At 43.9% G+C, this 12,115-nt stretch overlaps 1 protein-coding gene across 2 annotated transcripts in view; it reads right to left on the bottom strand.

The window, feature by feature from the left end:
- CFAP300 (cilia and flagella associated protein 300) overlaps positions 1–12,115 on the bottom strand; it is a 130,477-nt gene that overhangs the window by 97,349 nt on the left and 21,013 nt on the right. For both annotated transcript variants that reach the window (XM_068264936.1, XM_068264941.1), the window contains exon 3: positions 6,065–6,137. In XM_068264936.1, coding sequence (XP_068121037.1) covers positions 6,065–6,137 — 73 coding nt within the window. The remainder of the gene's footprint in view (positions 1–6,064; positions 6,138–12,115) is intronic.

The following is a 12,115-nucleotide window of genomic DNA, read 5'->3' as shown; positions in this document are numbered from 1 at the left end:
AATGGCCATTTTAAAAATGGAGGACAGAGAATTCCATCGATCACAGTGGACAAACAGGACGCAGGAGAGGAGAAAGAGATTGATAAGCAGACTACGTGGGAGGTAAATATGACCTGTGTATGTTTATTTTGACTTTTTATTTTCAATTCAGGTTCTCTTTAAGCTACAAACACACAATGGAGTAAACTCAGCAGGGGGAGCCGATAAAGACCAGGAGAGTCTCGGGTGCATACGGGATCCCCTCCCGATGTCACCCAAAGATCCAGCATGCTAGATCTTTAGTGACGTCCAACAACGTGCGATCCTTGTACTTATTGTTCTCCCACTCACCCTGCGCTTCAGAACCACTATCGCCCCTCCTCTCCCCCTTCATAGCAACAGTACACAATGGTAGCCTGTAGGCAAATGACACATCTGTACAGCCTCGGCCCCAAACTGTCGCCCAAGGGATCATAGTTACATAGTTATTTTGGTTGAAAAAAGACATACGTCCATCGAGTTCAACCAGTACAAAGTACAACTCCAGCCTGCTCCCTCACATATCCCTGTTGATCCAGAGGAAGGCAAAAAAAACCCCACAAGGCATGGTCCAATTAGCCTCTAAAGGGAAAAAATCCTTCCCGACTCCAGATGGCAATCAGATAAAATCCCTGGATCAACATCATTAGGCATAACCTAGTAATTGTAGCCATGGATGTCTTTCAACGCAAGGAAAGCATCTAAGCCCCCTTTAAATGCAGGTATAGAGTTTGCCATAACAACTCCCTGTGGCAATGCATTCCACATCTTAATCACTCTTACTGTAAAGAACCCTTTCCTAAATAAGTGGCTAAGACGTTTTTCCTCCATGCGCAGATCATGTCCTCTAGTCCTTTGAGAAGGCCTAGGGACAAAAAAGCTCATCCGCCAAGCTATTATATTGCCCTCGGATGTATTTATACATGTTAATTAGATCCCCTCTAAGGCGTCTTTTCTCTAGACTAAATAAACCCAGTTTATCTAACCTTTCTTGGTAAGCGAGACCTTCCATCCCACGTATCAATTTTGTTGCTCGTCTCTGCACCTGCTCTAAAACTGCAATATCTTTCCTGTAATGTGGTGCCCAGAACTGAATTCCATATTCCAGATGTGTCCTTACTAGAGAGTTAAACATGGGCAATATTATGCTAGCATCTCGGGTTTTTATTTCCCTTTTAATGCATCCCAAAATTTTGTTAGCTTTAGCTGCAGCGGCTTGGCATTGAGTACGATTATTTAACTTGTTGTCGATGAATACAAGTCCTTCTCCAAGTTTGATGTCCCCGACTGTATCCCATTTATTTTGTATGGAGCTAGAACATTGGTACGACCAAAATGCATGACTTTACATTTGTCAACATTGAATTTCATCTGCCATGTACCGTATGTGCCCATATAGCCATCCTGATTCCTGCCAGTAGACTGTACAAGGCAGGCACGTTATTGTAGTACTGGATGCGTTAGTGGTGTACCGCGATACTAGCACCTAATGATGGCCAAGTAGATGCAAATAACTTTGAGTTGATGCAAATTTATATGCAAATTTATGCAGCTTGAAAATTAACCAATTAAATTTTACCTCAGCAGGATTTGATTGGTTCATTTTCAAGCTGCATACATTTGCATAAAAATGTGCATACATTTGCATCAAATGGAAGTTATATGCATCTACTTGACCATCACTACTAGTACCTTGCTACTAGCGTATCTGGTGGTACTTACATGCGTAAGGTAATATTACCGCGGTTTTATCAACCTACATAAAACATTAAAAACCTTAAAAAAATAGATCTAGAAGTAAAACTGTTGGATATGTAAAAAAAAAAAGTCATTTTTAGGAAAAGGAGGATAGATACAGTGGGTTGCAAAAGTATTTGGCCCCCTTGAAGTTTTCCACATTTTGTCATATTACTGCCACAAACATGAATCAATTTTATTGGAATTCCACATGAAAGACCAATACAAAGTGGTGTACACATGAGAAGTGGAACGAAAATCATACATCATTCCAAACATTTTTTACAAATAAATAACTGCAAAGTGGTGTGTGCATAATTATTCGGCCCCTTTGATCTGAGTGCAGTCAGTTGCCAATAGACATTGCCTGATGAGTGCTAATGACTAAATAGAGTGCACATGTGTGTAATCTAATGTCAGTACAAATACAGCTGCTGTGTGAGGGCCTCAGAGGTTGTCTAAGAGAATATTGGGAGCAACAATACCGTGAAGTCCAAAGAACACACAAGACAGGTCCAAGACAGGTCAGGGATCAAGTTATTGAGAAATTTAAAGCAGGCTTAGGCTGCAAAAAGATTTCCAAAGCCTTGAACATCCCAAGGAGCACTGTTCAAGCGATCATTCAGAAATGGAAGGAGTATGGCACAACTGTAAACCTACCAAGACAAGGCCATACACCTAAACTCACAGGCCGAACAAGGAAAGCGCTGATCAGAAATGCAGTCAAGAGGCCCATGGTGACTCTGGACGAGCTGCAGAGATCTACAGCTCAGGTGGGAGACTCTGTCCATAGGACAACTATTAGTCATGCACTGTACAAAGTTGGCCTTTATGGAAGAGTGGCAAGAAGAAAGGCATTATTAACAGAAAGCATAAGAAGTCCTGTTTGCAGTTTGCCACAAGCCATGTGGGGGACACAGCAACCATGTGGAAGAAGGTGCTCTGGTCAGATGAGACCAAAATGGAACTTTTTGGCCAAAATGCAAAACGCTATGTGTGGCAGAAAACTAACACTGCACATCACTCTGAACACACCATCCCCACTGTCAAATATGGTGGTGGCAGCATCATGCTCAGGCAGGGCATCTCTTCAGCAGGGACAGGGAAGCTGGTCAGAGTTGATGGGAAGATGGATGGAGCCAAATACAGGGCAAACTTGGAAGAAAACCTCTTGGAGACTGCAAAAGACTTGATACTGGGGCGGAGGTTCACCTTCCAGCAGGACAATGACCCTAAACATAAAGCCAGGGCAACAATGGAATGGTTTAAAACAAAACATATCCATGTGTTAGAATGGCCCAGTCAAAGTCCAGATCTAAATCCAATCGAGAATCTGTGGTAAGATCTGAAAACTGCTGTTCACAAACGCTGTCCATCTAATCTGACTGAGCTGGAGCTGGTTTGCAAAGAAGAATGGGCAAGGATTTCAGTCTCTAGATGTGCAAAGCTGGTAGAGACATACCCTAAAAGACTGGCAGCTGTAATTGCAGCAAAAGGGGGTTCTACAAAGTATTGACTCAGGGGGCTGAATAATTATGCACACACCACTTTGCAGTTATTGATTTGTAAAAAAATTTTTTGGAATGATGTATGATTTTTGTTCCAATTCTCACATGTACACCACTTTGTATTGGTCTTTCATGTGGAATTCCAATAAAATTGATGCATGTTTGTGGCAGTAATGTGACAAAATGTGGAAAACTTCAAGGGGGCCGAATACTTTTGCAACCCACTGTACAAATGTTTATCTCATGAGTTTATTGTCACCTCGTGTTTCCTTTAAACAGCCAGGTGCTACTTGGGAGTGAGCGTTTGCCATCTTCTGTGTTTAGTTAATAGACAAAGCTCACTGTCTGCTACAGGCTACAGGTTTTATGTAACTGCTGTGTTGTTCTTTCTAAGCAATAATCTAAAAACAAAAGCGGATATCTGTAAATAGCCTCTCACTTTACATAATCACCACAGAGCGTTCCTACAAGGAGGGATTTACAATTATAAATAATATATCATTAATCTTGCCTTATGAATGAAGTATTATTTTTACAACGAGTTGTATTGTGGTTTCTATTTTTGTCTGCTCCGCCCTCACTGTACCGGTATGTCTCACATATTACTGCAGCTATAAACTGCTAATCTGTCATAAAAAGCACTTTATAGACTTGGAATCCCCAATCATGTCTCATTACGTCAGCAAAACGTGCAAAGGCCAACTCCAGGACAAATGTGGACTTTAATTTTTGGACAGAAAAAGATGAAAACAACTGTTGGGTTTTCATGGCTGTCTGTGTCTTAATGTGTAAGCATTTTGCTGGAAGGAGGTAAATCTCTCAACCAAGGGGAGGGAGAGAGAGAATATGAAATGAAATCTTTTTTGGTTGGGCGTTAAGCAGGCCCAGATTTGCATCACAGGAGCCTATAGGCACAGATGTCCTGGCACCCTTAATGTCGCCCTTCAGAAACCCAAAAACCCCTGCCGAACTGCACTGCAAGTGTGCCGGCTGTCCCAGCTGTGACTTCTCCCTTACCAGTCATAGGTAGCTACAGGTGTCCCTTAGCATTGGGCAGGCAGCTAGTGGTGCCCCAAATGAAGGAGGATCTTGTCAGTGGAATGCCGAGAGCCAGGTGACTAAACTCATTTACGTTCCACTCGGGACTCTGCATAGTGAAGGAGGGACTCTGCACTAGGGAAGGGGAGTGAGCCGCCCCTCATCATCAGGCGTCTGTAGGCGCGTGCCTACAGTGCCTTATAGTAAATCCGGCACTGGCGTTAAGGCAGCCATACATCAGGCGACTTGGGATTGACCATCCGATTTGATTTTTATAATTGGATGGAAATCGATGCCGCCAAGAGCATGCCCATTAGATGATGCAACCAATTTTGGGCCCAAATTTGTCGTATGCATCGATCAGACATGCTGCAAGCTGTAGGGCCATCATGCTCGATCGGTTGCACAGCGGTAACAGCGTGCGTTATCGTGACCGAGCGGTGAACACGGCGGAACACTCGGCACTGTCCTCCCCAGTTTAAAATTAGCTCTCTGGTGCAGTATACTTGACCTGTCAGTATCCGCTGCTGGCACCGAGCTCAAACCCCCCCCCTTGTGGTTTCAGCGTATACGTGGGCAAACGCCTACATTACAATGGCAACCATGTGACGCACGTGTTTGTGTGCAAAGGACAGAGCACAGAGCCAGCAGATACAGACAGGAAAAGTATACTGCGTATACAGGGAGAACCAGTTACACTGTTGGGGCATCGCCGGGGTGGGGAATTTGAATTCACAGAGAATTTGTTATTATATTATTTAGTATTTATATAGCACCGGCATCTTCGGCAGCTCTGTACAGAGTATATTGTCTTGTCACTGAACTGTCCCTCAGAGGGGCTCATAATCTTATCCCTACCATAGTCCTATGTCTATATTGTGTAGTAGTGTATGTATCATAGTCAAGGGACAATTTATATGGAAGCCAATGAACATATCTGTATGTTTTTGGGATGAGGAAACCCACGCAGACACGGGGGGGGGGAGAACATACAAACGCACATGTGAGGCTTGGCCGCGATCCCGTGACCAGGAGCGCTCACTACTGCGCAGGTGCAGAATGCTCCAGGCTGCAGGAGCGCGATGGGGGTGCACCCGTGGCCGAGCCATGCATTCGTAGGATCTGGCCAGCCTGATTACCGGGAGGTCAGGGGGGAAGTTGAGGGACCACAAGCACCTCATGAGGTTGGTGGAAGCCCCGGGTAAGTATAAATTGGCCCACACACGCCATCTCTGGTTTAGGATTTCCGAGGTGAAGATATAAATTTAGCTTTACTTACTTGGGGCGTCCTCCAGCCTCTAGAAGTTATGTGTGTCCCGTGTCACAGCTCCACTCCTCCAATGGGTTGGCGTCTTCTGCGCATGTGCGGGTGTACGCCTGCTCCATGCGTGAACATGCCCACGTCAGCGGGAGCGTAATGCGCCTATGCAGTACTACTGCGCAGGTGTAGTATGGGCCCGGTGATATGGGCACCCTCTCACACGGGGTGGGCACATGGTCGGCGATCCTCCGGACCGAGGAGAAGTCCGGAGCTGCGGCGAGGAACACAAATTACTCACCACGGAAATCATTTAAAGGCAGATTTCTATACAGAACGAGCACAGCAGGCAACAGTCTCATGGAGGCAGCCAGAGGAACTGATCAGCAGCTCACAGTTACAGGCTGCCATTTACTATCTCATGAGAAAGGGCTTCATTAGGATGACCAAACTTTGGATTATACATCCAGTTATCCTTTAAAGTAGCAGAAAACTCTTACATTACCTAGTGTAGTCCACTGGTCCGAGCTGGAAAGCAGTTTCAGGTGGGGAACCACATTTGGATCTTGAAAAAATGCCTGAATACGGGGGAAAAAGAAAAGATTGAATTTAAATATCTGCAATTCGATGTTCTGAAATGGAGAACAAACGCTGCCAAGTCATTTTCCATCGGCGTGACCACTAGTAACTGTTGTGACTACAAGTCCATGGATAAAGCTAGTACATTTCCAGGTGCATATTAAACAGGCCATACACTTTAAAATCTTTATTAAACAATCTTACCAAGTTTATGTAGTATGGGGTCTTGCCTAAATGTATACAAAGTATGATCACTCTGTTTATTCTTATTCAGGTAGTCCCCGATTAACGAACGAGATAGGGACTGTAGGTTCGTTCTTAACCTGAATGTGTTCTTAAGTCGGAACACTGTGCCATCTCTCTGTTCCTTGTACCTCCTCTGTGCCTCCAGTGTCCCCCTCTGTGTCACATCTGCCCTATGTACCTGCTTATACAAGTTTGAAAGCCATTTTTCTTAGATTTTTTTTTAAAATCGATGTTCTCAAAAACTACAGATCAAATTTGGGGAAAAAATTGTTTTGACTTTTTTTGACAGAATCCATGCCGTTTGTATCAGTGGGTCGTTCGTAAGTCGGGGACTACCTGTACTACATAGTAAAATAAATATATATATTGGAAGTGTTGTGCCAGTACTAATAGCAGCTAATTCTGAATAAGGTTATCCCAATTCCTCAGATTAAAAGTGAATAAATAAAATATCAGATAGTGCTAGTGAACATTAAATCAATGGTAAATACCATATGACAAGTTTAATAAATTCATAAAAATTATTGCACAGCTTTAATTGATCTTGGATTAAAAACCTAAAGTTGATAGGTAATATTAATTAAATATTTATGTAAACATTGACTGTGAGTGATCTCTAGAATAATGTTCCGTTTAGGATAATGATCCTGAAGCAAATAATAATTTTTGTTTTGCAGAGATAGTACTTTTTACTATAGATGTTAGATAGCATATCATGCAAATTCAACTTGTAAATTGATTGGCTTATTGGTCTGCATCAAATAAGTAATCCTTGCTATGGATAATTGACATGCGATGGGGTTTCCGCTGATAAGTTATATGCTCAGCACTTATCTTGATTGTAAACTTGTAGTGCTTCACTGAGCTTAGTCTGCTAAGATGATATTGGCAGAGCAAACGATAATGGCAGAGCAAATGATGGTGAGTACTCACGATCCTCGTAGTTTGAATGATGTTTGAATGATGTTTATCGCTGGAGCTGCACACAGTCTGCCCGACCCTGCTACCTACATCACGCAGTGTGTCAAGTCTCTCTCATTGTGCTGCCGGCCGGGGCCATTGAGATCGAGCGGCTCCCCCACAGAATGTGTGCAGCTCCAGCGATAAACATCATTCAAACATCATTCAAACTACGAGGATCGTGAGTACTCACCATCATTTGCTCTGCCATTATCGTTTGCTCTGCCAATATCATCTTAGCAGACTAAGCTCAGTGAAGCACTACAAGTTTACAATCAAGATAAGTGCTGAGCATATAACTTATCAGCGGAAACCCCATCGCATGTCAATTATCCATAGCAAGGATTACTTATTTGATGCAGACCAATAAGCCAATCAATTTACAAGTTGAATTTGCATAATATGCTATCTAACATCTATAGTAAAAAGTACTATCTCTGCAAAACAAAAATTATTATTTGCTTCAGGATCATTATCCTAAACGGAACATTATTCTAGAGATCACTCACAGTCAATGTTTACATAAATATTTAATCAATATTACCTATCAACTTTAGGTTTTTAATCAAAGATCAATTAAAGCTGTGCAATAATTTTTATGAATTTTATGAATTTATTAAACGTGTCATATGGTATTTACCATTGATTTAATGTTCACTAGCGCTATCTGATATTTTATTTATACATAGTAAAATAGTTTGGATGAAAAAAAGACACCCGTCCATCAAGTCCAATCAGAGAAAAAAAACAAACAAACTCTGTCCTGAACCCGCACATATCCCAGTTGATCCAGGGAAAGGTGAAAAACCTTACAAGGCATGGGCCAAAAAATTACAGATGGCGGTCAGATAAATCCCTGGATCAACTCTCCCAGGAATTCTCCAGTAATTATAGCCGTGGATCCCCTTCAATATTCTAGATCGGTCCACTGTGCATCAGGGGCGTAACTATAAATCACTGGGCGCACTGCGAAACTTTGGATCGGGGCCCCCTGGGTGTTGTACAGAAGAAATATAATCGCACTACCGAATGACGTACTGGTGAAATAAATATGTAACACTTTGCCCAATATTCGGCTTGACCTTAAAGTACATATACTATAGAGAGACCTATAGTGGAGTCTCTCTTCTCTCGGTCAGAGTTGTAATATGTGTATACTCTGCCCCAAGAGATTTACTCAAATGGATGTGCATACAATTGGTTGTGTATTCAGAAAAAGTCTCGGAAAGTGTCCCAAGAGAGTTGCATGCAGGCTGTGTTTAACTGCAGGGGTCTTTGCTGATCCCCCCCACACAGGTTGTTGTGGGGTGTAGCTATCCTGCAGGGTAGTAGTCACTGCCAAACAAATTGTGTACTAAGCACAACTCTTGGGCACTCATGAGTACATCACCAAATGCAAAAAATGCTTTGTTGAAACGGCTGTTACTGACATGTGTACTCAGCCTAATAGTTTGTTTCAACAGAGCAAATAAGCCCCATAGGGGATAAATGGGAACCTTCACGGAAGGTAGCTTGGTGAAAATAGAATCACCATTGAGGTGTATAGCGTGAGGAAGATAGTGTCAGGTACATTAGGGTGCCACTCAACAATTGTTTCACCTCACTTATAGAGGCGTCGTCAGGAGTATGTGATACACAAATAAATACATTATATACAAAGAGCAATCCCCCCACCAAGCAACAGAGATTCCCCCAGCAACCCGCTCAAGTCAGAGCTAAGTGCGTACTTTGCTGAGTGGTTTAAATACACCCCTCCGTCACTGCCCCTTTCTGAAAGTACCTCCTCCATGTATATGTCCATCCTCGTTTCTCCCCCGTTACTGAACAGCATAGTGCCCCGTCCTGTGTATCGGACTCTGTGCGACGTCCCTATGCTAATAGCCGCCTGCAGGGATTTTCTGGACGCTGCGTCACAGCCGGTGACGTCACATCCGCCCTCACTCCGGCGCCGCTGATAGGAGTGTCGGCCGGGCACATCAAACCCGCTTCTCCATCGCCCCAGTGACTGCGCGCGATGCATGGGTTGTCAGGGCAACCCATGTACACATAAACACAGATCGTGTATACACATACTGAGGGCGCATCAATCTAGCCATCCCTTCAAATGTGGATCCCCAAAATTGGGTAAAACAGTGACCCATATCCCTTGTTGGTGGGACTAAAGCAGGGGGTGTGTATGTTTCTTGCGTCACATGTCATATACTGTAGGATCCACTTGTTTGCGTCACATGTCACATCCTATTGGGCAAAGTGTTACATGTTGTACAGAAGAGCCAGCTGAATAGGGATTGTCTACAAATCTTTGTATGATTCCTTATCAGTGGCTGAGCAGATGCAGTCATTAGAACAAGTGTGTAGAGAGCAGAAAGTTTTTTTTAACTCCTTGCTCTTAGTTGTCAGTGTCTCAGGACAGGGTCTCCTGTGCATTCTGCACCCCCCCTGTGGCTGCATTCCTTGCAGGGTCTATTGTTAAGCTCCTGCTGTGTATTTGAATTTGACACCCCCATTATGCCAGAATGCAGAAGCAATCTAGGTTACAAACCAAGAAGTTTTCACAGAGTAAAAGGAAAATGATGACTGGTATGAGAGGACAGTGCAGAATACACAGGGAAAAGTACTAAGGATAGCACTGAGGGCCAAGCCAATCAGTTTCAGCGCCAGTTGGAGTAATAAAGCGACAGAGAATAGAAATGGCAGGAGTTGGGTGCTGGCGCAGCTAGCTAGACAAGGCAATATGCGCCTTTCTACACCTTAGAAGTACATAAAAATAGTTTCTTCTTGTCCTGTCACTCCTCTTTTGGAAACGGCCTTCTCCTGCCAGCTCACCTCTGTACAGACAACTGAATAATAAACTATTGTAAGCTGCTGCTGGCCAAGTGGCACTCGCTGTAGATGGAAATGTCATTAGCATACGTGATGTCTGCTGGACACTAGGCGCTCGATGCGGGCATCTGATAAAGTCATTTACAGTCAGTCTCACCCTCCTCTGCCTCTAATGACATCCGCAGGTTTAGGGATCATTGCTCTGCAGCCCTTTCACCTTATAGGACTGGTTACTAAACATGGGAGTACACTACAGTCATAGCAAAGTAATCTATCACAGCTCCAACATGGGGCTCAGTAATATGACTCATTACTGGGACTCTGTATACAATATCTATCATAAGGGCTGGAGACCAGGAGGCTTGACTTTGATTAAGTAAAGTACGGTGACCGGACGTCCCCGTATTTGGGTCCCCCCGTCCCAGAGTCTTAAGGTTCGTACACACATGTGACTATAGTCGTTTGAAACGATCGTTCCCCGATCGTTTCAAACGACGATCGTTTAAAAAAAAAGCAGCCAACGACCATTAAGTCTAACGACGGACGAGCTAGATCGTTAAAAACGAACGATCTAGCTTGGCGGATTTTTTCCAACGACGACCGTTTGCAAAAGTAGTACATCGTTGGAAACGGTCGTTCGTACAAGGCTTGACATGCGCATTTCACTATTTCTCCATGGAACTTTTCATTTTTATGCGCATGAGCAATAGTTGCTTTACGTGATGTAACGTTCGTTCTAACGATCTGATCGTTACACACCTTTTAAAACTATCTTTACTTAGGTCGTTCTTTCGTCAATTAAAAGTTCGTTCGTCGGTCACAACGAACGATCGTTGTCGCATGTGTGTACGTAGCTTTAGACAGTTGCAAAAATGTCCTAAATGGCCCACCCGCAGCAGCACACAAATCCGCCCCCTCAGCGTGCTGTAATAGCTGCAGACGTGGGCCGTGCAATGTAGCTCCGCCCCCATGGTGCCGCTGGGGTTAAAGGGGCGAGGTTGAGTGCATCCAGAGGCTCCAGCGTGCGTGAAGCCATTTTTGTCTATAGGAGAAAGTAGCAGCAGCAGAGCCTAGGACAAAATGCACAGAGCCACAGCTAGGACACGGGTAATTCACAAATCGTAGTTCCTGGAAGGCATACATATGTAATCGGCACAGGGAGACTTGGGCGCAGGATACAGCCAGTATGGCTTATCCTGCTGCTGCACAAGTCCCAGCAGCGTTAATTACTATTCTCCCTCCAGGTCCACATGGATGGTTGGGATTGATGTAATTCGGCTTCCAGCTATTGCTGGCGGAAATTACATACATTCTGGAGGAGTTTTAAAAGTAACTTCAGCTCAGTCTTCTGATGACGCCGAAGTTACTCTCTGTGCCCCGCTATAGCCGTAATTCCTATTACGGCCTATGGTGGCGCCGGCTGCGCCCAAATCTCCTGCGCTGTTATTAAAGCGCTCGCCTGGAAGAACTGAACGGCGAGGGCGAGGCTGAGCTGCTGAGTGTCTGACTCTGATGAAGTGATAGTGATAGGCAGGCAGCAAGGGGAGTGGGGGTGGGGCATTCAATGAGGTGCAGACTACAAAAAAACGGAGCCTCCCCTTTCCATAGGTTTAAGTATCCGACTTAAAATGTTACGGATTTGCTCTAAAGGGAAACTGCAGTAAGATGTATAGGAAGGCTGCAATACCAGTTGCCTGGCAGTCCTACTGATCATTCTCACCTCAGTTTACACACCTGAAACAAGCATGCAGCTAATCTCGTTAGATTTCCGTCAGATGTATCTGATCTGCATGATTATTCAGGGGCTGCAGTTTAAAGTATTAAGCCTCATCTACACGGTCAAATTTTCCGTCAGATCGGATCTATTAGATACAGCAATTTCCAACAAGTCCAATCGGACTGTGTTAAATTTTGAAATAGATGTTGGGTACTTATCTAAGCAAAATCT

The sequence above is a fragment of the Hyperolius riggenbachi genome, chromosome 2 (assembly GCF_040937935.1).
Source record: "Hyperolius riggenbachi isolate aHypRig1 chromosome 2, aHypRig1.pri, whole genome shotgun sequence".
Lineage (NCBI taxonomy): Eukaryota > Metazoa > Chordata > Amphibia > Anura > Hyperoliidae > Hyperolius > Hyperolius riggenbachi.
Note: the sequence above shows the minus strand (reverse complement) of the source record. Positions and strands in the feature narration are given on the sequence as shown.